Source organism: Mauremys mutica, chromosome 10 (genome assembly GCF_020497125.1).
Source record: "Mauremys mutica isolate MM-2020 ecotype Southern chromosome 10, ASM2049712v1, whole genome shotgun sequence".
In the NCBI taxonomy this organism is placed as follows: domain Eukaryota; kingdom Metazoa; phylum Chordata; order Testudines; family Geoemydidae; genus Mauremys; species Mauremys mutica.
The window spans coordinates 41,718,426-41,744,446 of record NC_059081.1 but is presented as its reverse complement, the minus strand read 5'-3'; the positions used below and the strand labels follow the sequence as shown (position 1 = coordinate 41,744,446).

General features: G+C 42.0%; 1 protein-coding gene across 2 annotated transcripts in view; it reads left to right on the top strand.

The window, feature by feature from the left end:
- The window catches only part of LNPK (lunapark, ER junction formation factor), an 83,196-nt gene that overhangs the window by 32,828 nt on the left and 24,347 nt on the right, over nucleotides 1-26,021 (top strand). For both annotated transcript variants that reach the window (XM_044978279.1, XM_044978278.1), the window contains exons 7-9: nucleotides 8,187-8,270; nucleotides 8,352-8,403; nucleotides 16,741-16,965. In XM_044978279.1, coding sequence (XP_044834214.1) covers nucleotides 8,187-8,270; nucleotides 8,352-8,403; nucleotides 16,741-16,965 — 361 coding nt within the window. The remainder of the gene's footprint in view (nucleotides 1-8,186; nucleotides 8,271-8,351; nucleotides 8,404-16,740; nucleotides 16,966-26,021) is intronic.

Below are 26,021 nucleotides of genomic sequence, written 5' to 3'. Positions count from 1 at the left end.
TAATATGTAGAGTAAAATTAACAAAAAAATTCATTTTAATTTCAGTTGAATAAATTGGAGGCATTTTTGTCTGCTTGTTGATGGAAAGTCCACAAAAAAGGCTAGATTTGTTCACTGTACTATTAGCTCAGATGATGATCTACTCAGAGTACAGACTGTTGTGACCTAATGTATGCATTTTAGTTCCTATTTTAAATAAAGGATTGCTATATTAACTCATACATTTTATATAAAAGATGTGAATTAATCTTACAGCTCAGTGAACATATGATTCTTTTAGTTCTCCAACTGAACTACTTGGACCATTTGTGGTGGAATGGAATGTTAGCTGTTGGCATGGTATGCTGCTGGATCTCAAAATTTTCAGCTGCTAAATCAAATTTAAAAGAAGATTAAAATACATTGATAATAATCCTTTTCCATATATGCAGTTGATGTAGTTGCTACAAGAATTCTGTTGATTGCCAGTTGGAGAGCAGGCCATCCATGCAATTATGAATAGGAGAAATTGTGGTCCTTGAGACCATCTCTTTAAGATATGCTTATCATGATGAAATAGTTTGAAAACCTCTGTTTGTAGGGTGGTATCAAGGTACATAGAAATTTCACTTATTTTGTGACTCTGTTTTTTGTGACTGAGAAGTTGGGCTGCTGCATTTTGTATAAATTGGATTTTCCATGTAGTCTCCACCTTTAGTCCTAAATGCACTTACATGAAGTATATCTTTGTCTTAATTCTTATAAGAAAGGAAAAGCTGGCGGTGAATGGGATTTCTCACCAATGAGTTGCCATGTGGATGATGAGGAGGAACCTGATTCTACTACCTTGATGAATGGAAGGTGAAATGCCCTAGGGGAGAGAGCTCAATGTCTTGGTTAGCTCTATGAAGTGCTTCACTTCACCCATTGCTTCATTCTTGCATGGGTCAGTTTGAGTTAGTTGCAGTCTGTCCATGTGCTAATCTTTGGCGGACACTGACACCTTGGTGACACCATTGATCGCGCCTAACAGAAAAGGAGATGAAGTGGATGTCATAGCCATATTGTTGAAAATAGAACCTGTGACCTATTGCAGGTTCTCCAAGATGTCTTGTTGCATTAAAAGGGAGGTGTGGAGAACATAGAATTACATGTGCGTGCTCTTGAAGATGAAGAGCAGCTGCCTTTCATGATGCTGGGTCCTGCTAGGATCTGGGGCAATTACTAATGGAATGTGTATAGAGAAATCAAGAAATAAAAGCTATTAGGTTTGACCTCTAACAAAATTTTCCTTATCCTTATATGTAAATGTACTTCTCATTGACTTCTTGCAAGATCCTCTGCAATATTTCATTTATTTTAGCACTATTTAGCACTACACTTCATATCTAGAGGGCTTGCAATGCAGTTTTGCAGACAATACATTTCAGAGACAGTACCCAGGATAACTAGGTGAAGCCTGGTCTACACTAGGCGTTTCAACCGGTTTTAGGAGCGTAAAACCGATTTAATGCCACAACCGTCCACACTAGGAGGCACCATATATCGATTTTAATGGCTCTTTAAACCGGTTTCTGTACTCCTCCCTAACGAGAGGAGTAACGCTAGTATCGGTATTAAAATATCGGATTAGGGTTAGTGTGGACGCTGATCAACGGCATTGGCCTCTGGGAGCTATCCCACAGTGCACCAGTGACCGCTCTGGACAGCATTCTGAACTCGGATGCACTGGCCAGGTAGACAGGAAAAGCCCCGCGAACTTTTGAAATTCATTTCCTGCTTCCCCAGTGTGTAGATCTCATCAGCACAGGTGACCACGCACAGCTCATCAGCACAGTTAACAATGCAGTCTCCTGAGAATCGTAAAAGAGCCCCAGCATGGACTGCACGGGAGGTACTGGATCTGATCGCTATCTGGGGAGAGGATTCAGTGCTAACAGAACTGCGTTCCAAAAGACGAAATGAAAAAGTATTTGAAAGAATTTCTAAGGCTATGACGGATAAAGGCCACAGCCGGGACTCAGTGCAGTGCAGAGTGAAAGTTAAGGAGCTCAGACAAGGCTACCAGAAAACCAAAGAAGCAAACGGAAGGTCCGGGGCAGGTCGAAAAACATGCCGCTTCTATGCTGAGCTGCATGCAATTTTAGGGGGCTGCGCCACAAGTACCCCACCCCTGATGGTGGATTCCGAGGTGGGGGTTGTAATCTCTGCCATGTCTGAGGATTATGCAGACGGGGAAGATGAAGATGAAGAAGAGGAGGAAGACCTAGCAGAGAGCACACAGCACTCCGTGAGCCCCAGCAGCCAGGAGCTTTTTATCACCCTGACGGAATTACCGTCCTCCCAGCCCTCACAAGCCACTATCCCAGACAATGACGCCATGGAAGGGACCTCTGGTGAGTGTACCTTTGCAAATAGCAAACATTGTTTTTTAAGCAAGCCTTTTTTAATGATTGATTTGCCCTGAGGACTTGGGATGCATTCGCAGACAGTATAGTTACTTAGAAAAGTTTGTTAACATATCCGGGGATTGAGAGGAAATCCTCCAGGGACATCTCGATGAAGCGCTCCTGTAGGTACTCCAGAAGCCTTTGCAGAAGGTTTCTGGGCAAGGCAGCCTTGTTCCGCCCACTGTGGTAGGACACTTTACCACGCCATGCATGTAGCAAGTAATCAGGTATCATTGCGTGGCAAAGCATAGCCGCGTATGGTCCCGGTGACTGCTGGCATTCAAGAAGCAGCCGTTCTTTATCTTGTTCTGTTATCCTCAGCAAAGTGATATCGTTCAGGATAACCTGGTTAAAAATCAGGAATTTAAGTAAGGGGGGTGGCCATTTTTCTACTGGGTTCGTGGACTGCATCAGCTTAAAAAAAAAACTTTCCTGCACGTAGCGAAGCGGGGGGAGGGGAGGAGTGAAATGCCGATGATCTTTTCTGTGTTTGGTCACCGGCGATCTTCCCCAAGGTACCAGACACGCAGTGGGGGGGGGGGGAGGTTGTTGATTAGCAGGGAGCTAGCGTGGTATTAGCCATGCGTTGGGGGGGAGGGGTACATCACTACAGAAGCCGAAAGACAGCGGCTTACCATGGCCGCATGCAAGCTGAATTCTGATGCCTGGACCTGTGTCTGTGAGATCTGTAACTCCAGAGCTGCAGGCACTCACTATTAAGATGAAAAATGCGACCTTGCAGGGAAATCACATGTGCTAGGTGAATACTGCTTTTCACTGTGAAAGAGTATAACCATTGTTCTGTAAAATGTATCTTTCTAAATATTTATCTCCCTCATGCAGCTGCAAATTTTTCAACCATCCCTCCTCCATCCCAAAGGCTAGCACAGATAAGGCGGAGGAAAAAGAAGACGCGAGATGAGATGTTCTCGGATATTATGGAAGTTACACGCAATGAAAGAGCTCATCTGAATGAGTGGAAGGACGTGGTTTCAAATTACAGGAAAGAGGCAAGTGAACGTGAGGACAGGAGGGATGAACGTGAGGACAGGAGGGACAACCGAGATGAGAGGTGGCGGCAGGAAGACCGGCAGGAAAATCAGCGGTGGCGGCAGGAAGATCAGCGGTGGCGGGATGCAACTCTGGGGCTGCTGCGTGATCAAACTGACATGCTCTAGCGTCTTGTGGAGCTTCAGGAACGGCAGCAGGATCACAGAGTGCCGCTGCAGCCCCTGTATAACCACCCTCAACCCTCACCTTGTTCCACATCCTCCTCACCCAGACGTGTAAGAACGCGTGGGGGGAGGCTCCGTGCACCCGCCCACTCCACCCCCGTGGACAGCCCAACCAGAAGGATGTCGTTACTGTGAATTTTTTTTTAATGGCCTTCTCCATCCCTCCTATCCTCCTCCCAAACCACACCCTTATTTCTCTCCCTCTTTTTATAATGAATCAATAAAGAATTCATGCTTTTTAAATGAGAGTGACTTTATTTGCATAAGTAAGCTGTACTCGAAGGGGGTGGGGGAGTTGCTTACAGGGACTGAGTCAATCAAGGGGGTTGGTTGTTCATCAACAAACACAGCAGTCACACTGTACCCTGGCCATTGATGAAGCTCGTTTTCAAAGCTTCTCTGATGCGCACCGCTTCCTGGTGTGCTCTTCTAATCTCCCTGGTGTCTGGCTGCGCGTAATCAGCAGCCAGGTGATTTGCCTCAGCCTCCCACCCCGCCATAAAGGTCTCCCCCTTACTCTCACAGAGATTGTGGAGAATACAGCAAGCAGTAATAACATAGGGGACATTGGTTTGGCTGAGGTCTGAGCGAGTCAGTAATGTCCGCCAGCGCGCCTTTAAACGGCCAAATGCACATTCCACCACCATTCTGCACTTGCTCAGCCTGTAATTGAACAGATCCTGACCACTGTCCAGGCTGCCTGTGTATGGCTTTATGAGCCATGGCATCAAGGGGTAGGCTGGGTCCCCCAGGATAACGACAGGCATTTCAACATCCCCAACTGTTATTTTCTGGTCTGGGAAGTAATTCCCTTGCTGCAGCCGTTTAAACAGAGTAGTGCTTCTGAAGACGCGAGCGTCATGAACCCTCCCTGGCCATCCCACGTGGATGTTTGTGAAACGTCCCTTGTGATCTACCAGTGCTTGCAGCACCATTGAAAAGTACCCCTTGCGGTTTACGTACTGGGTGCCCTGGCGCTGCGGTGCCAAGATAGGGATATGGGTTCCATCTATCGCCCCCCCACAGTTAGGGAATCCCATTGCAGCAAAGCCATCCACTATGGCCTGCACGTTTCCCAGAGTCACAACCTTTCGTAGCAGCAGCTTAGTGATTGCTTTGGCTACTTGCATCACAGCAGCCCCCACAGTAGATTTTCCAACTCCAAATTGATTCCCGACTGACCGGTAGCTGTCTGGCGTTGCAAGCTTCCACAGGGCTATCGCCACTTGCTTCTCTACTGTGAGGGCTGCTCTCATCTTGGTATTATGGCGTTTCAGGGCAGGGGCAAGCAAGTCACAAAGTTCCATGAAAGTGCCCTTACGCATGCGAAAGTTTCGCAGCCACTGGGAATCGTCCCACACCTGCAACACAATGCGGTCCCACCAGTCAGTGCTTGTTTCCCGGGCCCAAAATCGGCGTTCAATGGATAGAATCTGCCCCATTACCATCAGGATCTCCAAAGCGCAGGGGCCCGCGGTTTGAGAGAATTCTGTGTCTACGTCCTCATCACTGTCATCGCCGCGCTGCCGTATCCGCCTCCTCCTCGCCTCGGATTGAAGGTCCTGGTTCACCATAGACTGCACTAGAGTGCGCGAGGTGTTTAAAACATTCACGATTGCGGTATGGAGCTGAGCAGGGTCCATGCTTGCTGTGCTATGGCGTCTGCACAGTTCACCAAGCAAAAAAAGGCGCGAAACGGTTGTCTGCTGCTCAGGGAGGGAGGGGTGAGGCTGTACCCAGAACCACCCGCGACAATGATTTTTGCCCCATCAGGCACTGGGATCTCAACCCGGAAATGCCAAGGGGCGGGGGAGGCTGCGGGAACTATGGGATAGCTACGGGATAGCTACCCACAGTGCAACGCTCCAGAAATCGACGCTAGCCTCGGACCATGGACGCACACCACCGATTTAATGTGTTTAGTGTGGCCGCGCGCACTCGATTTTATAAAATCTGTTTTACAAAACCGGTTTATGCAAATTCGGAATAGTCCCGTAGTGTAGACGTACCGTGAGAGTCTAATCTTAAAATGGTATAGAATTTATTTTATTTGGCAGATTGTCATTAACCGGCTGTAAGGAAAAAGCATCAGATCATTTGAATGGAGAATCCATCTTGGTCCATAAAAAGATTGCAATAGAGCCTTGTTAATCCAGACTTCTGTTAACTGCAGACTTGCACTGAAAGTGGACTTCCAGGTTTGTAGTCTACTGGAACCATGTAAAAACTTTACGAGGCAGATATTTCATGCTACCTATAAGCCACTGCGATGCTTTGGAGCAAGGCTGCTTACCTGTCAGTGCCCTGCTGATGTTGAGTGGGGGTCAGGGATAGGCTTTCATTGCTCACATACTATTTTTGTGGCTGTAGAGATCAAGAGACAGAAGGCAGGGAGGGCCTTGGAAAGATATCCACCTTTCCCAGTGTCTTTTCAGCAATCTAGAGCTGCAGTGGCTCCCAGCAAGAGGTCTGAGTGAAGAAGGCTACTACAACCCTTTGACTGCATGGAGAGTCTGTGCTGTTTCTTCACCACCCCTCAGATTGACCCCTATTATTCCCCAAAGGAAAGCAGAGGGGCATAATGAGAGAATATTACTTCCCCTTGGTGATGGGATAGTGTTAGTGTGTACTAGCTCTCATGGCTGGGTCAGTTTTACAAGAGATCTGAAATAGTTGTGGAGTTTCTCCTAAGGTCATCTGCTGGAGGAAAATGGAGGTGCACAGAGACCTTTCTAAAGGCCTTCTTGTGGTGCTGGCTACTTGCCTTCAGTTTCCTCTTCCCTTGTGTGGCTACCAAAGAGCAATGAAAACATGGCACCCATCTTTTAACGGCTCTCCAGTAGCTTGAACAGGAACAAGTAATTAGCCCAGTTTCAGGGCTTCTGAGTTGGGGGAGGAGCCAGAGGTTGACAAAGGTGCTCCTTCATTTGGCCTTCCTAAAGTGATATGTCACCATAACTGGCTCCTTCCCAAGCTTCCTTTCCCAGATCTTTTAGCCATTTTGAGATTTCCCTTCTGGCCTCCCCTTCTCCTTAGAAATATTATTGAGGGATATATATTCTAGATCCTTATTTCTGATCTCATACTAAAGCTCCATTGCACTTTTGCAAGGATGGTAGGCTAACCCCAATATCCTGCTCAAATTTCAGTTTAGGGAATTGCTTTTTACTTCCCTAATCATGTAGTGGTTTCAATTGTGCTTAATGTACAATCTGGATAATATTTCATTTCCTGTCTTAAACCATTGTGAGTGTTGCTGTGAGCTGTTAAACAGATGCTGCATTTCCATTGTGAATGAAGTGAATTTTATTTACACATGTTCTGGGATCTATCTGGATAAGAAAGCACTATTATAGTTGTAAGCCATTATCACTAATCTGCAGGTGAGAAATGAAAATTGCAGCCATCCCACCCTCTACAAACTAGTGGTCCTGAAGTCTCAGTAAATTTATTTCTTAGCAGCGATAAATGACTGTTTGACAGAACTTAATTTTGTGGCCACTGACCTTTTAAGTTACCAACTGTTCACACCAGCAACCAAACATAATATAATACTATAGTACTCTAAACAAAATATTATTTGATACCAGAATATCTAAGGAATAAGGTCCATCTAAGACTCTGTAAAATACTTTATATTCACTGTACATATTAGCCATTTGTTATAACTATGCGTATCTGTGTTCTAAAGTTCAACTTCTTCTGATGTTGTCTATTAACCGCTAAAAAGATACTTTACTAGTGATTACTTTTTTAATTAAGCCCATGTATTAGCTATAAAGCCACTTGAGTGCATTGTAAATAAAATGCTGTAATAATGAAGTGTTTTAATTATGCTCCCTAAAGTATGCATAGTACTCAGTAAATTTTTATTTAAATTCTTAACATGTTCAGTTGTTTCTGAAAAGCAGTTTGAATGTAACCGTAAAGATGGAGTTTAGCCTTTAAAGTCACTTGAGCAAATTCCATGGCTGTTCTCCCAGTTAGTGAGTGTTCACAGCATTTGCAGCAAGCTAATTGCTTCTGCTAATAAATAATCTAAAATCGATGCTGACAGCAGTTAATTGGCACAGAGACTTTATTCTGTAAAGCACTTGGCTAACGACCTTCTTTAAATTAATAGCATTAAGTGCTATGAGGAAATAAATCTGAGGAATTGCCTGTCATTTGCTTGTCATGTCTAATAACTTCCAATAATGATAGCTGATAGATTTTTGCACATTCCATTATTGAAGTTGGTGCATGTAATTATTCTCCTCATTATATGTAAACAATTAACAATATTTGGTGTTTCCTTGCAATAAAGCAGTTGAATACAAGTTAGAAGTTAGAAACAATTTTTTAAAACTAGATTTTGTTTCCTTTGCAGTTAATCAAAGTGGCTGAGCACAGTAATGCTTGGTTGGACTAGGCTTTGCACTTTTGCAAATTTTAATGTGATGCTTGTAAATAGAAAAATAAACATTTGAAATATTTTTTTTTTAAAGAAGTCTGTCTTGACCTGTGAAACCTTTGTTTCTAGCTTGAAGAAGTAATGGAAAAGGAAACTTATAAGACCGCTAAATTAATTCTTGAAAGGTTTGATCCAGAATCTAAGAAGGCAAAGGTAGGAATCTGGTATCAATACTAATTTATTATAAAATGTTTTCTCGATGCTACACTTTTATAATATTACTATAATTGACAGGAGGTTGAACTGCCATCTGCTGGAGCATCTGCAACTCCAAGACCTGGACAAGGTACTAGCTCTGTGAAATTGCTGCTGTTTATGAAAGATCAGTATTTATAGCAACAAATTCCACTAGAGGAGTCTGTCTTCTTTTTAATGGGAATTGTGTGGTAAACTGGGATTAAATTTTGGGGGGTATGGAGGGAATTGGCTTTAGGTTCTGCCTATTAGTTGCTCTTTATTTAGTAGTGGGTCTGTTATTGGATGAATGAATTTAATGCTATTTCAGCCAGTTAATGTTTAATGCTGCTTGATGTTGATATAGTGTGAATCTGGCTCCAGCATGCATCTTCTGTATCTTCAGATGTGAGATTTTTCTGCATGATAATCCCTCAGAATACTAGTTTGCAGTCAAGAGTTTGATCAGAGTTTTTTATGTAATGACTGATTTGGATTTCCTACCGACTCATTTGTATTTTTCTTTACTTAGTCAAAACACTCCCAGGGTAATGTTTTAGAGATAAAAGTTAATGCAGAGATCACCTGAATATTTTATGGAATACTAAAACCTGACGGTTCTTAACTGTCTTAGACCTTTCCATTTAAAGGTTGTACTACTATGCATGCTAGTGAAATAGAAAACGATTATGTATTAAAAATCATTAAGGAAAAGGTTTATGCTGAGAAACATGCACTCTCCCACCCCAAAAGAGAGGGTAAAATTTATCACATCAAGTGGAATGGCTCTAATTCAGAAATATGGGCTGTGTAAACACTAGTCTTTTTGGAACACTTAAGTTATTCTCCTGGTTAAAATTGATAACATTAAGTAAATATGAAATGCTACAATGATAATGCAATAATGCTACTATTTCAAATCTAAGTGTGTCGTTGAATGAATATAACTGAAGATAGATTGCCCAGAAATTTTTTTTTTACAGACTAATTTGCTTTTAAAGCAAGTCAACTCAATGGGGATGCACAGGGTCTAGTGATCACTAAAAGTAATTATAGAATCAGAGGGATATGATTTTCAATAATAGATTCATGTTTCCAGCTGAGCACATATATAAGACTTGCCAAGCTCCCACATCTTTGGTGGTTGCATGGTAGCCCTGATTGCTTTTGTGGGAGTCTGGTTGGAAGACTCCTACATAGTCAAACCATTATTTAGTTTTCATCCTTTTCCCACACTTGCTTGTGATCTGTTGAGTTTGGGAAGAAGGAAAGAGCTTGAGGAAGCCTGATTTTAAACCAGCATGGCTATTTCAAGTCACTTTCTCACATGTCACAGCTTCTGGAATGCTGGTTATAATATTTATACAACATGAAATAGATAATTTGCCACTAAAGCTGTTTGTATAATTCTCCATCCAGTTGAATAAAATCCACTTTTTCTTTTGTTTTTGCTCAGTCTTCCAAAATTATCGTGATTTTTTTTTTTACTTGCCCATCCTTGCTTGCCATTGTCGTGACAATGAGCAAGTTTTGCAGCGTGCTGTTTTCACAAACAGCTTTCTCCTTTGGTTTCCTGATGTCTTGGCAACAGTCTTTGTCTTCTCTTCTGCACTATGTTTATCTGTCCTAATCATAGAGTCCTAGATTCTAACGCCAGAAGGGACCATTATGATCATGTAGTCTGATCTCCTGAATAACACCAGTCATAGAATTTCAGTGTGATTCCTGTCACAAGTCCTATCTTCTGTTTGAGCTACCTCATATCTTTTATCCTTTTAGTCCTCATTCTTTTTCTTGAGTTAGATCAGCAGATGCACAAGAGCTAGATCATCACTGCTCTCCTGAGCATTTGAGTAGTGCTGGATAAAGAGTGAAGCTGCCTGGAAACTTATTCCTAGCCTCTTTATAAGCATTGCTGCTCAAAGTGCTGTGTGAAAATTGGACTAGTTTGCTACCAGCCCAGTATTAAATTTGTTAATCTCTGATTTTCTTGAATAGATGTGTTTCACCTTATAGGTCAGGCCATCAAGAAGAATATTGTTAGTTTCTCAGGTTTGGCTTGGGTAGTACAATTCAAAGTAGGTAGTAACTCTGAACCAAAACCAGGTCTGCTACTGGTTTGTGCAGTATATAATTCACTATTGGTGCAACTAAATATCAATTTCAAATTGATCCATATGATAAATGTAAGTCTGCATGAATGTAATTTAATGCAACGTATTTAAATTATGTGTAAACCTTAATTAAGTTTTCTCTTCTCTTAAACTGGTCAGAAGTGCAGTAGATATTAGAAACTCAATTATCATTTAAATGTCAATACTTGTGAATTCTGTCCCCTTAAAAAGAGGATAAGTAATGATGAAAGTGTGTGGCCAGATTGGTCTCAACTTTAATGTTGCACTCATGACAGATTTAAAAAAAGAAAATATTTGAATAGATGAAAATGGAAACTATCTATAAAGCTGAAGAGCTGTTTACTTAAAAGATCTAGTGAATCCACAATTACATAGCAGTCATTTCTCTGGAGAAAATAATTAGTCTAAATGTGTGGCAATAATGCAATGCCGGTTGCTTTTTAAATAAATAGTTCTAGTCTTAAACAGTAGGATTAAAAACAATGAGGAGTCCGGTGACACCTTAAAGACTAACAGATTTATTTGGGCATAAGTTTTTGTGGATAAAAACCTCCACTTCTTCAGATACATGGAGTGAATATTACAGATGCAGGCATAAATATACTCACACATGAAGAGAAGGGAGTTGAGAATCCGTGTTAACAAGGCCAGTTCAGTCAGGGTAGATGTGGTCCACTCCCAATAATAGAGGAGGAGGTTTCAATACCAAGAGAGTGGGAATGGACCACATCCACCCTGAACTGGCCTGCCTACTTGTCTGAGTACCACTCAACATGAGTGACTGCAGAATTTGGACCTAAGTGGTCTAGACCAAAAAATTAAACCAAGGCTGTCTTTTTGTGACCTAAAACAAATAATTCCCAATGCGGAATTTAGTTTTCATACAGTTGGTTTGCACATATACCCAGAAGAAACTCAATTGATTAATTGCAAGATATTCAAATAAAGGAAAAAGTTTTGTAACTCTCTTCCATATTAAAAATGGGGTCCAGGTGACACAATCCTTCTATCAAATTGTGGAACTTGTCCGGACATATAGAAATTTGACATTTGAATAAGTGTTCATGTAGTTCAGCCCTGATAAATTCCATTTTCAAAATAAGACTAGTTGAGTATATAGAATCCAGTCTGTCTTATAGTTCTGCTTCCTTCTGGCAGTTACCCTATATTTGGGTGTAGGTCTCACTACAGGCAAGAATATATGCCAACATGTGCTGTTTCCAGCTTAATTGCCCACATCCAGTTATTTGCTGGAATTGTTTATTAGGACTCTAGTTTCCTTTTTGTCCCTACTACTTCAGCAGAAAACACTTCTGCTTGACCAGATATATCACTGGCTCTTGAGCAGAAATATTCTGGTCCTTCTGGCACACAGGCTTAACATGTTACCATACTTATTCCTGGGGTAGAGGCAGTTCTCCTGTCAGAGTTCATCAATCTCATTCCTGTGTATCTGTATGATTGCCAGTGGAGTTATAGACCATCCGCTAAGGGGTGACCACTCCCAACCATTACTAGGTCTTCTGTTGAGACCAGTCTATTGCATGAGCCCCTTGAAGGGCGAATAAACCTAAAACCCAACATTAGGGAATTAGTAATATACCACTGAAAGGTTTGACGTAATTCCAGATTGCTAGAATTTAGGCCTACCCATTTGATAGCTATTGAGCTTGTGAGCCTAGGAGTATTCATAATGGAAGTGTGTCCTTTTCTTAGTTTTAAATCTCAGAGCACCCAGAATTGAATGGCTAGTGAAACATTTGTATTTCTAGAGAGTTGAAGCAGAGTAGACATGTGAGAAAGTTTGTACTGGCACTGTCGGAGGTATATCTGTTTGCTGGACAAAGGGGACTCCTGCTTTTTTCCCAAGTGTTAAATTACTTCATGATCTTTTAAGGTGAATGTGACTTAAATACTATAGCTACTAAAATATTCTCTTCTCCCAGTGGGAATAGTTTTCACTGAAATCAACAAACATTTGTGAAACCTTGCAGCAAAAATTGCCTATGGCATGTACTTTAGGAATAGATTCAGAGGTTTAGCAGAGAAGTGGTGATTGGTCTAGGATAGGCATATAAGTATTGTCTACCCTGTTCTTGCTGACTGAGGTGCAGCTGATGAAAGCAGTCCTCCTATACACACACCAATGAAAATAGTATTTTTTTATTCTGTCTTTGTCTTTTTCATCCCCCTTCTGATGGCTTTGTCTGCAGGCTAAACAGCTCCTTTGTCCTCCCTAAGCCTGCAGACCAGCACAAGAGCAGCAAAACTGCTTTAGCAAAAGAATTCTCCGCCTGCGCACCTTATGCATTGTTTGACAGTCTCTCTATCCCAGATGCTTTTACTGCCTTCTGTATCCCCAGCTATCAGTACTTCTCCCTCTTTTCCCTTCTTGCTTCTATTCTGCAAAACCTTTGGAGGTTGATAGACTGAGCCCTAAACCCTGGGACAGCACAAAGCAGAATGCTGTCCTGACAATAAGGGCCCCACTGACCTTGCTCTGCATATGTGGTGAAAGAAATACTAACTGTGGCGAGGGATGAAGGACTGTATAGTGGAGGATGGTGAAAAAGATAATTACAAAAAAAAAAGATTTGGACTAAGGAGGAATGTAGAAGCAAGACAAAAGGACACTAGTGGGGAAAGACTGAAACAGGGGTCCCCAATGCAATGCCCGCGGGTGCCATCTGAATGCACCCGCGTCCTGGCCGGCGGTAGAGCATCCGCTGAAATGCTGCTGAATTTCTGTGGCATTTTGGCATGGCCGCCGAATTTCAGCGGCAATGCCTCTCGATGACGCCGCTTGCCACCGACAAGTGACGTCATTGAGAGGTGTCGCCGCCGAAATGCCGCGGAAATTCGGCGGCATTTCGGCGGATGCTTGACCACCGCCACGGTCCTTTGTCTGGTGCCTGCCAGACAAAAAGTTTGGGGACTACTGGACTAAAAGAATGGGATAGAGATGGGAGAAGGCTGAAATATGATACTTGTGTACTTCATTTAGGATTTTACAAAGGAGATGTAGGAGGGATGGGAAGGTGGAGAGCTTAGTGGGAGAAGCATGTTTGACACAGTTGATCCCTGGTAAATGTTTTATCACAGCTGTCTTTTCTAATGTCTGTTCTACATCTGATCTCTTTGACTTTTTTTGTCTCCACTCTTTAGAGGAGAATGAGATCCTGCCATACAGTATGTGCAGCAGGGTTACTGTTACCTCTTGATCTAGACCTGCCCTTTTCTGTAAAAAATTGTGTAACAAGGTGAAGAGGCACTTGAATGTAAAACATGGTTAAAATTAATTTAATTGCACCAACTTATAATAAAAATGATCAATACTTTCTAGAGCAGTAGGCCCCTATACCACCAATGAGGATGAACAGAGTTCAGTTAACCTTTGGCCAGCACTTGAGGCTGACAACTGTTGTCTAAGCCTATGTGTACACTTAAAATTCTTTAGCAGCACAGTTGCAATGCTGCAACTACACCACTGTAATGCTTAAATGTAGCCACTCACGCAGCGATGGGAGGGGTTCTCCCATCTGCATAGGTAATCCATCTCCCCAAGAGTCAGTAGCCGGGTCAATGGAAGAATTCTTCTGTGAATTTAGCGCTGTCTGCACCGAGGGTTAGATCAGCATAGCTACTTTCCTCAGAGGTATGGATTTGTCATGACCCAGCTACATTGCTTAGCGGTAACTTAACTTTTTAATGTAGACCTGGCCTATGTTTAATTATTTGAATATACAGTAATCTGTCGAGTCTGAGGTTTTGCGGGACAGTTCACTCCCTAAATGTAACATGTGGCCAGTTTCCCTTTGATCTCAGTTAACCCCTGACACAAATCTTCAAATAAGCTGTTGTCACCAAATTCACTAACATTTATCAGTGTAGGTAACAAGGAAAACCATCCAAAAGAAAAAGTGCCTACAATGCACTTCATCAGTCATGTATCAGAGGGGTAGCCATGTTATGGGTAACCATGTCATGGGTAACCATGAGCTTTCATGCTCCAATACGACTGTTAGTCTGTAAGGTGCCACAGGACTCTTTGCTGCTTTCATCAGTCATGCGCACTACGGCTTTAATTTTCATCTGGTGGACACTGGTGTTCTGTGAGTTTCCCCACTTTGGAAGGGGGCTTAGTAAACTATTATCTGCTGATTTCATGTAAATGTCCACCCTACTGCAGTGAGTTTATAGCAATAAATACAGCTGGAATTTTTTTTTAATGTGTGTTTCTAAAGACAGACAAGATATGTGAGGTGAAGTCTTTTATTGTACAAACTTCTGTTGGTGGAAAGGACCAGTCTTCACAGAGTTGTTCTTCGGGTGTGAGGAAGGGGACCAGAATGTCCAAGTTAAATACAAGGTGGGACATACTGTTAAGCACGAGAGGTTCACATGTAGTACTTAAAATAAAGTGGGAAATTAAGAGTTAGCAGGCAGTAGGGTGTGTTACAATTGTAATGAGCCTTAAAACCAGTGTATTTTTAGTCTGTTTTTTAGTCTGTTTTCTAGCAGAGTTATGAATTTAAGTTCTCAAGATCATCTTTGAAGGTGTTGTGCAGGTTTCCTTTGAGGATGAGGACTGAGAGGTCAGACATGGAGTGATGGCTTTGTGAAAAGTGTTCACCCACAAGTGATGGGGTATTTTTGTCATTTATCATTTTTTTTGTGAGAGTTCATTTGAAAGCGTAGTGAATGTCTGGTTTCACCCACATTGTTTTTGTTGGGGGCATTTGATGCACTGGGTAAGATGCGTCACATGTTGTGAAAGGCATGTGGAGATGTCATCAATGTATGTCAGGTATATCGTTGGTTTCATGGCACATTTTTCCAGTAATTCTTCCTTGAGGTGGCCCAGGAAGAAGTTGACGTACCGGTTAGCCGTCCTACTGCCCATGGATAATGTGAAATTGTGGGGAAGGATGGAGTGAAGGAGTTTGTCATTGTGTTTAGGGTGGATTTCCAAGTGTTGTACATTATTTCATAGGTATTTGAGACAGGCACTGATGCCTGAAGATGGTTGTGCCAGTGGTTATTAGGAACCAGTGGGGAGAGAATTGTGTGAGAGAAAAATGCTATTTCATTATTAAAGCTGTTTGGTTAACAAATTTCTGGATGGCTAAATTAGCGGCTGTTCAGTTCTGCCATAAATAGTTGTAACTGCCCAAGGCCCAATGCATTACTCAAACAAAATTCCTATTGGTGTAAATGGGAGTTCTGTCTGAGTGAGGAGGACTGAAGAGGTCCCCTTAAATTGTTTGCCGTATTGATGACCAGCCTATAATTCAGTCTGAGCATGCTTTTCTCTTTCTTAAAAAGGCAGGAGGGTGAACTTCCCAAGTGGATCATTCCCCCTCAGTGCATTGTTGCTGCAATAACAAATCAAGCACACGCTAAAAAAAAAATAGGGTGGTAGAGTAGGGTGGACGAAACTGGGCAGACTGAAATTATAGATTAAGGCAAGAAGGGACCATTAGATTTTCTAATTTGGAAAATTAAGGGTGTGTACTACCAATACTGCTGGGGAATTCAGACTGAATACTTTACCAGTTGCCAGCAAAATGACTTAGTCTTCCATAGAATTTGAAACAGTATTTGGAAACATTTAAACTATAGCGTAAGTTAGTGATTAGCCAGTGTGTTCAGATTTTCTGTTTAAGTATAGCAAGTTAATTCTAGCAACTAATGTCTCATTTTGTACACTAAGATATGTATACTAAGCAATTACCTCTCTATTAGTGCACCTTTGGAGACACTTTGTTCTGAGTATGTACCAGTTGTTAATCAAATGCTGGTATTAAAATATAGTATTGTGTATTTGATCAAACTGCTTATACTGAAGTGCATGCTTAATCAGGGTACGTCTTCACTACCCGCCGTATCGGCGGGTAGCAATCAATTTCTCGGGGATCGATATATCGCGTCTCATCTAGACGCGATATATCGATCCCCGAATGCGCTCATGTCGACTCCGTAACTCCACCAACGCAAACGGCAGTAGCGGAGTCGACATGGGGAGCCGCGGACGTCGATCCCGCGCCGTGAGGACGGTAAGTAATTCAATATCAGATACTTCGACTTCAGCTACGTTATTCACGTAGCTGAAGTTGCGTATCTTATATCGATTTTCCCCCATAGTGTAGACCTGCCCTCAGAGTATGACTGGTCTTTGTAGTGTAGTCTTGTATACAGGTATTTGACTTCCTGCTTATTACTTCTCTTACTGATTAGAATAGTAATACTTTGTGTTTTTGTTACTTGCAATATGGTATCGAATATTAAATTCAGTATGTACATGTTCCTGTCAGAAATTCGTCAGCGGACCCCAGGTCAAAGAAATATCTCTGCAGCCACCCCAGTAAGCCCTAAACAGGGATCTCCCAAAGCTCCAAGTCCACTAGCAGCATCTCCTGGTCTGCAAAGGGACGCTTCAGCTCCTGGTGGACCTCCAGAAAGAACCGTTGCACCAGCCTTGCAGTCAAATGTGTTACCAAGACGTCCTGGATCCCCTGCTACTTCAGTGCCTGGAATGGGTAAACAGAGCACTTAATGTTATTTACAGTTTATATTGTTTTCTCTGGTTACCAATAAAACAGGCCATTTTCAGACAGTATGGAAATGGCATTTCATTTGGAAATAGCAGAGCAGTTATCTGATTAAGCAGGAGTTCCATATTCAATTAGCCATAACTCTTTACAGCTGGCACCTTGTGATACTGAAACCTATTGCCTGAGCTCATTTAACTGTTATGGCTTCTTTGTTTAAATGGCAATAAAACTTTGCAGTATTCTGTAGTCAACAGTATAACATACCTTTTTATGTTCATGGTTTAGGAAAGCTCTAGATTTTATATAAATCAGGTAAAAAGGAAAACGCTTTCAGTATACATTCGTTTCTCACTAAACTCTGCACATATTTTATTATGCATCTTGACATTTATTTAAATTTTTATTCTAGCAGGGATGTTGATGCAGCATGAGTTATAGTGCAAAATACTGCGTACCCTAAAATCTTTTCTGCTAGATAGATGGATTTTTCTAAAAATGGCATGTTAATTTTGTACTGTAGTCCAATAAAAGGGGGTTTAGCAACAGTTGTGATGTTTAAAAAATAGTGAGTTACCCAAGACACTTCAAACTGTTCACTTCTGAATGGGCCTCCTGCTTTGCAGATGCTTTTTTCAGCTTAGTTCTGGGTCAAAACTGAGAATGGAAATTCTCCATGAAAAATACTTGATATCATTCTTTGCAATTTAATCCATATTCTGTGGAGTAGTTTTTGTTCTCTTTATACTATTGCCAAGGAGTTTTTTTTAGCTGTGACTTATGTCCCCTTAGTTTTAAGGTTTATAGTGATTATTTTAAGTTTTTGGCTTACATTAGGTAATAAAATATATCAGTACATTGATGATCTTTCTCTCTCTCATTAGGAGAAACTTGGGCAATTTAATTTTGAAATGGATTTTTACTATACTTTAAAACAACTTAGTGGGATAAGATTTTAAATGGAGCAGGATTTAAACTTCTCACCATATTAAGTTAATTCATGCTGACCTATGATGGTAGCAAATTCAGTAGAATGATTAGAGAAGACACTTTAATTGTAATGCCCTGTTCTCAAACAATTAACTACTTGAAAATGACCTTTATGGTGAAACTTCCAATGTTGGTTCTGAGTCCAAAACTGAGGTGTTGGGGAAAGTTTTTAGTAAATCCTGATAAGCTTCTTAAGTTACCAAAGTGAAGTTTTCCCACCAGTAAATGTATTGCAGTGAGACAGCTCTACTTAATGGCAGTGTTTAACAAGTTCAAACTTGGCATGTACCTAAAGCATATGCTCCTTGTTGGATTGCTGAAATAATTGGTTAAATGTTTGCTCATATTTAATTATTTAACCATGTGTAATTTTTCTTAGCAATATTAAGATGTAGGCACATTGAACTAAATTGTGTTTATTTGAATTTGAGCTTCTAAGTATAGAACAGTGAAATCGGTATTTAATGGGTGTATTGCAATGCACAGTTGCTAGGTCTTTTAAGTAAAAAGAAACTATTAATGCAAGTTTTGTGGCTAATATTTTACATGCACAAATCAAATTGTTTCCTTTAGTAACTGACATGTTTTCCTTTGCATATATGTAGTTTCTGTTGTATATGTATGTGTGTATATGTATATAATATGATGATTCACTTATTTCTCATATACAGAAATTACAAACACTATGTCATGGTTACTGTGGAAGACATATCTTTGGATTTCCTGACTTTTGTGCATGTACACTCTCAACCACAACATTTTAGTCTAAACTAAATTCAATATCAGAGTAAATATCTTTCCACCTAAGTTTATGCATCACTTGCAACAAATATGAATGGGCTTAATTATCTCTGAAGTAAGAATATTCATTCATTTTTATTACTGTATTTTGTAGAAAAGAATCAATTTAACATGAACCACAACAGAGCTCCCATATGTTTGAAAATTAATAACCAGCAGGTAGTTGAGAGTTTGCCAAGCTTTGCAAAAATGACCAGTCTTCGTACAATGATTGCTTTTGATGTTTATATTAATTACTGTTGTCCATAACAGCATGAAGACTAAGATGCATGGTTTCAGAGTTATTAGTATGCAAGTGATTGAAGATACTCTTGTGGAGCACGTTCTCATATTTAATATATCTAGATTTCTTTATGTACTTCTCTGCATTTACTATTAACATGTAGCAAGTAAATGTGCTTGCAATATAAAATGTTATGGAGAGTCTTATAATACTTAAAAATTCAGTCCTCCATCTAAAGTATTATTACTAGACTATTTTAGGTGTTCAGTTTCTTTTCTTCCAGAGTATAGTATGCTGTCAGAGTGTTCTAAAGCTTTATATTCAGCTATGCCCACTCCTTTTTAATGGGAGTGTTTTGTCTCAGTGACCTTAAAACAGTAGTTCTCAAACTTTTTGTACTGGTGACCCCTTTCACACAGCAAGCTTCTGAGTGCAACTCCTCCTTATAAATTAAAAACATATTTTTTATATTTAACACTATTTTAAAGTGCTGCCTTTAGAGCTGGGTGGTGGCATAAGGCCCCACCAACCCTGCCTTTCTTCAGTTCCTTCTTACTGCCTGTGATGGTTGCTGGAACCTCTTGTTGCTTAGGCAATCTCATCTAGGGTGACCAGATGGGACAGTCCCGATTTTTGGGTCTTTTTCTTATATAGGCTCCTATTACCCCCTCACCCATGTCCCGATTTTTCACACTTGCTGTCTGGTCACCCTAATCTCATCCCTTAGTGGTTTTACTCGAAATTTATGTAAATAGTTTTAGTTTCTTAGTTTAGATAATTTAAGTAGTTTTAGATAGATAGTTTAGATATTTGCCAAGTTTTACAAAAGGCTACATAAAAAGCAGTAGTGAAGTCAGTACAAACTAAAATTTCATACAGATAATGACTTGTTTATACTGCTCTGTATACTATACACTGAAATGTAAGTAAAATATTTATATGCCAATCGATGTATTATCTAATTATATGGTAAAATTATAAAGTAAGCAATTTTTCAGTAATAGTGTGCTGTGACACTTTTGTATTTTTATGTTTGATTTTGTAAGCAAGAAGTTTTTAAGTGAGGTAAACTTGGGGTACACAATCAATTAGACTCCTGAAAAGGGGTACAGTAGACTGGAAAGGTTGAGAACCACTGGTTTGGACAACCCCGCTTTTATACAGTGAAGCTGTCCTTGGTCCCAGTGCCGAGGCATGACCTGGTTGCTGGGGGTTAAATCTTGTGCTGATTGCAACAAGTCTATGCCTTTGAGCAACTCACACTGGAGATGTTTCAAGTGCTTAGGGGAAGCACATAGGAAAGACCCATGCCAAATTTGTAAGGACTTTATGCCCTGGACCCAAAAAGACCACGCTCACCTCACCCAAAAGGACCACACTCACCTCAGTCTCGGGGCAGCGCACTCCCTTCATCTACAAGAGCTCCCAGGTACCTATTGTCTTCACCAGTGCCTAAGAACACTGCAAGCACCCGGAGAAGAGCCAGTCCCTGGTACTTAAGGACATGGCAGCATGTACTTGTGTTGTCTGTCATGCGAGGCTTAGGCTGTGACCCCTTCAGCAGTGACTGACCATAGTCTATGCCCCGTCCAGAGACCATCTGGACAAGGTTGTCACTAGCCTCCCTGCAGTGGTGGAACGACCACAGGGTGGTGCTGGCAGGAGTTCTGTTTGACACCTCGACCCTTGGTATCTCTGATATTGGATGCTTCTGACCTTGGCTGGGGAGTGCATCTCGGCATATTGCGAACTCAAGGGACATGGTCCCCAGAGGAACTGATGTTGCACATAAACATCAGGGAACTCAGAACAGTCTGCCTAGCCTGTGGAGTCTTCCTGCCCCATCTTTCCAGTCGAGTGGTACGGATACTCACGGACAACACAGCTTCGATGATCTACATCAACAGGCAAGGGGGAGCCCGCTCATCAGCTCTCTGCCAGGAAGTGCTCTGATTGTGTATCCAGTACAGCGTCCACCTTGAGGTGTCGCACCTCCCCAGCATCCAGAATGTGCTGGCAGATCATCTCAGCTGGTGGTTCTTCTCTCCCTACAAGTGGTCCCTCCATCCAGAGATCATCCAAGTGCTCTTCCAATAGTGGGGAACTTCCCAAGTGGACCTGTTTGCCACCAGACAGAACAGGAAGTGCCAACAGAACTGCTCCTGGATGACCTTGTAAACTGGAGTAATAGTAATAGGATGAAATTGAATAGTGAAAAGTGCAAGGTCATGCATTTAGGGATTAATAACAAGAACTATTGTTATAAGCTGGGGAGGCATCAGTTGGAAGTAACAGAGGAGGAGAAGGACCTCGGAGTATTGCTTGATCACAGGATGACTATGAGCCGCCAATGTGATATGGCCGTTAAAAAAGCTAATGCGATTTTAGGATGCATCAGGCGAGGTGTTTCCAGTAAAGATAAGAAGGTGTTAGTACCGTTATACAAGACACTGGTGAGACCTTATCTGGAATACTGTGTGCAGTTCTGGTCTTCCATGTTTAAGAAGGATGAATTCAAACTGGAACAGGTACAGAGAAGGGCTACTAGGATGATCCGAGGAATGGAAAACCTATCTTATGAAAGGAGACTCGAAGAGCTTGGCTTGTTTAGCCTAACCAAAAGAAGGTTGAGGGGGGATATGATTGCTCTTTATAAATATATCAGAGGGATAAATATTAGGGAAGGAGAGGAATTATTTAAGCTTAGTACCAATGTGGACACAAGAACAAATGGATATAAACTGGGCACTAGGAAGTTTAGACTTGAAATTAGACGAAGGTTTCTAACCATTAGAGGAGTGAAGTTCTGGAACAGCCTTCCAAGGGGAGTAGTGGGGGCAAAAGACATATCTGGCTTTAAGACTAAGCTTGATAAGTTTATGGAGGGGATGGTATGATGGGATAGCCTAATTTTGGCAATTAATTTGGCAACTGATCTTTGATTATCAGCAGGTAAGTATGCCCAGTGGTCTGTGATGGGATGTTAGATGGGGTGGGATCTGAGTTACTACAGAGAATTCTTTCCTGGGTGCTGGCTGGTGAGTCTTGCCCACATGCTCAGGGTTTAACTGATCACCATATTTGGGGTCGGGAAGGAATTTTCCTCCAGGGCAGATTGGCAGAGGCCCTGGAGGTTTTTTGCCTTCCTCTGCAGCATAGGGCATGGGTCACTTGCTGGAGGATTCTCTGCAGCTTGAGGTCTTCAAACCACAATTTGAGGACTTCAGTAACTCAGACATAGGTTAGGGGTTTGTTACAGGAATGGGTGGATGAGATTCTGTGGCCTGTATTGTGCAGGAAGTCAGACTAGATGATCATAATGGTTCCTTCTGACCTTAAAGTCTCTACGAGTCCTTTCAGGGCCTAGGCAGGGACTCCGGGTACTGCTGGATCGGCGGGTAGTGTTCGATGTATCGAGGATCGATTTATCGCCTCTCATCTGGACGCGATAAATCGATCCGCTAATCGACGCCCGTCCTCCACCATGGCAGGAGGAGTAAGCGCAGTTGACGTGGGCGCCACGGCAGTCGACTCGCCGCCGTGAGGATGACCAGGTAAGTCGAACTAAGATACTTCGATTTCAGCTATGCAAATGGTGTAGCTGAAGTTGCATATCTTAGTTCGAACCCCCCCTCCTCCCACCAGTGTAGACCAGCCCTAAGTCTCCAATACCTTCCTTCTGTTGTGGGAGGGGGATTTGATGTACACATTTCTGCCGATTCCACTTATCAGTAGGATCCTAGCAAAAGTCAAAACAAACAAAGCACGGGTCATCATGATCTCTCCAGCGTGGCCTCGCCAGCTCTGGTTCAGCAAGCTCATGGATCTGGCAGTGGCCCCTCTATGGCCACTGCTCAGCTGCCCAGATCTCCTCTCACAAGACCACGGGCAGCTACTGCACCTGAACCTTCACTTCTTTCATCTCATGGCTTGGTTGCTGCATGGTTGAACACGGAGGAGAGGGCCTGCTCCAGCCACGTACAGCAAGTCCTCTTGGAAAGCAGAAAGTCCTCCACCAGAGCGACTTAACTAGCAAAGTGGAAGCGATTCTCCTATGTGGCATCTCCCCAACAAGGTCTTTTGCAGTCTATCCTGGATTACCTGCTGTACCTTAAGCATCAAGGCCCGGCTTTTTCCTTTATCAGGATGCAATTAGCAGCCATATCGGCCTTCCACACCAGGGAAAATTGGTGTTCTCACAGGACATGTCCATCCAGTCCCAAAAAGGCCTAGAGTAACTCTTCTCACTGGTCTGGGATCCGGTTCCACAGTGGGACCTCAACTGTGTCCTCTTGAGGCTCCAGGACCTCCCTTAGAGCCCCTGGCCTCTTGTTCCATGTCACACCTGTCATGGAAGGTTGCCTTCCTTGTAGCCATTAACTTGGCGAGACAAGTATCTGAAATTTAAAGCCTTTACTTCCTGACCTCCTTATACAGTTTTCTACAAAGACAAGGTCCAGCTGTGACCCCATCCTGCATTCCTGCCTAAGATGGTGCCACTTCTATGTTAACCAGGATATCTCCTGGTTCTCTATCCAAAGCCGCACTCCGCCGCAGAGGAGAGGCAGCTGCATACTTTGGATGTCTGGCACGCCCTAGTGTTCTACCTGGAGCGCACCAAGCCCTTCCAAATGTCAACCCAACTCTTCACTGAGACGGTGGACAGGATGAAAGGCCTTCCAGTGTCCTTGCAGAGGATCTCGCACTGGATCACCTCCTGTGTCTGGTTATGTTATGATTTAGCACAGGCTGAACTGCCACCTATATTGAAGGCCTACTCGACCAGAGCTCAAGCGTCCTCAGCAGTCTTCCTAGTGCATATCCCCATCCAGGACATCTGTGGACATATGGTCTTCAGTGCACACATTTACAACGCGTTATGCCATCACTCAGTAGGCCAGAGATGATGCTGGATTTGGCAGAGCTGTGTTGCAGTCGACACGTCCATGAACTCCTACCCGCCTCCGGTGGTACTGCTTGGGAGTCGCCTACAATGGAATGGACATAAGCAAGCACTTGAAGAAGAAAAGACAGTTACCTTTTCCATAACTGGTGTTCTTCGAGATGTTTCTCATGTCTATTCCATGACCCGTCCTCCTTCCCCACTGTTGGAGTTTCCGGCAAAATGGAACTGAGGGTGGGGGGAGCCGACAGTGCCCCTTATACCATGGCATATATGCACCACTCCAGAGGATGCCAGAGCTGATCCCCTGTGGATACCGCTGAGGGAAAAACTTCCAGCACTGGTGCATGTGGCGAGCACAACACCTACACTGGAATGGACGTGAGCAACGTATCTCGAAGAACACCAGTTACAAAAAAAGAGGTAACTGTCTTTTTTGGGTTGCCCTCCTTAGTGTGTATAATTATAGTGCTTGTCTGTCTTGACATAGCATGTAATTAATATGATTGTTCCATATATTGTGTTCTGTTTAGGTTCTTATACAGCCCTCATCACTGTAGTATCTGAGAGTTTTTTGCAGTAGTGCATTGAGCAATCTCATGAACATCTGTCATGTGTGGTTAACTTTTTCTCTCACCTTCTCCCCCCAGGGTGAAATCTTGTACAGTTTAGTATTATATACTTATAAATGAATACATGCTGCTTTATGTTTTGTTAAGTAAGGCAAAGGTACATTTCACTTAAAGTGGTAGATGCTCAGGTTTGTGGTGGTAGCTAGTTCCTGTGGGAGTTTATTCCACGGTCTGGGACTGTCCTCCAAAGAAGGCTTTATCTCCTGCACAGGCGAGCTTTACTCTTAAAGTAGTAATACTAAAGGTAGTAAGTTCTGTTGGGCCTGAGGAGCAAAGTAGTTGCGAGAGCACTTCCTTCTGTGCGTTAGGCAGTCTCTTCAATATTCTGGGCATAGGCCATTAAGCAACTTTGAAGATAAGGACCAAGACCTTGAACTTGATTGGATAGTCTGTGGGGAAACCAGTGTCAGAGCAGAGAGCAGGTTGGATGTGCGCATCATAACCCATGTTGCTTAGGTAACATGCTTCAACAGTCTATACTCTGAGTTTCCTAAGCATTGATTGCTTCTTGTCCAAGTATATTGCATTGCAGTAGTCCAGCGAGGAGGTGATAAAGACAGTATAACTGGTCATCATCCATAAGGATGGGATAGAGTCTTCAAGCCAACTGAAGATGGTAGAAAGCATAAATTTTCATTTTTATCGCTTTCATCAGATGAACTGATTTTTGTTGGGGCTTCAAGTGGGAAACTGAGCCACAAATCCACTTTATCTTAAACACATTATAAGCATTAATACAATTATCAACACTTGTATTCATAATACTATCTTAAAACTAAATGCCATATCTGGATGTTCCTCAATTGTATTCATTTGGTCCCAGTAACTGGCTGTAACAAACTGTCTAATTATCTATTGTATTTAATTGTTCTTGCATGTGAATTCTATGGTTTGTATGTTATTTTAATAAAGACTTTTAAGTACAGATTTAATTTTACAGTAGGTATTTTAAAGTTAGGAAATAATTGCATAGCTTAGTGCCAAAGCTTAGTTGACTTTTTACTATTACTGGCTCAACAAATTTGAGTATAGGTATAATTTTGGCTAATTCAATTAAGTTTTGAATTTTAAGAATAAAATACCAATTGAGCTGATTGAATGGGCACACTTTCCCTCCATGATTGTATTTTTACTGGCTTATAACCACACAGTAGTCTTTATTTCCCACATTTTATGTCCATTCTAGGTACTCAGCTGTACTGGCAGTTGAGATGATTTCTTTCTTGGGTTTCTGTTTCATTATTATGATCTATACCACAGCTTTGTGACATGGCCCCTAGGGCATCATATCAACAGATCCATTTGACTTGCACCTCTGTGCAGCAGTCCAGAAGAGGTGCTTGCCACCATCCATGTGTCTTCCAGTATGTGAGGTACATGGCTGGACATGTTCCTTAAAACTGGAGACTTTGAGGATGCTTTATTGGCAGTGAAAGTGGGGGGGAAAGACTTAAAAAAAAAAAAAGCCTTTTGTATAGTAATTATAATTAGGATG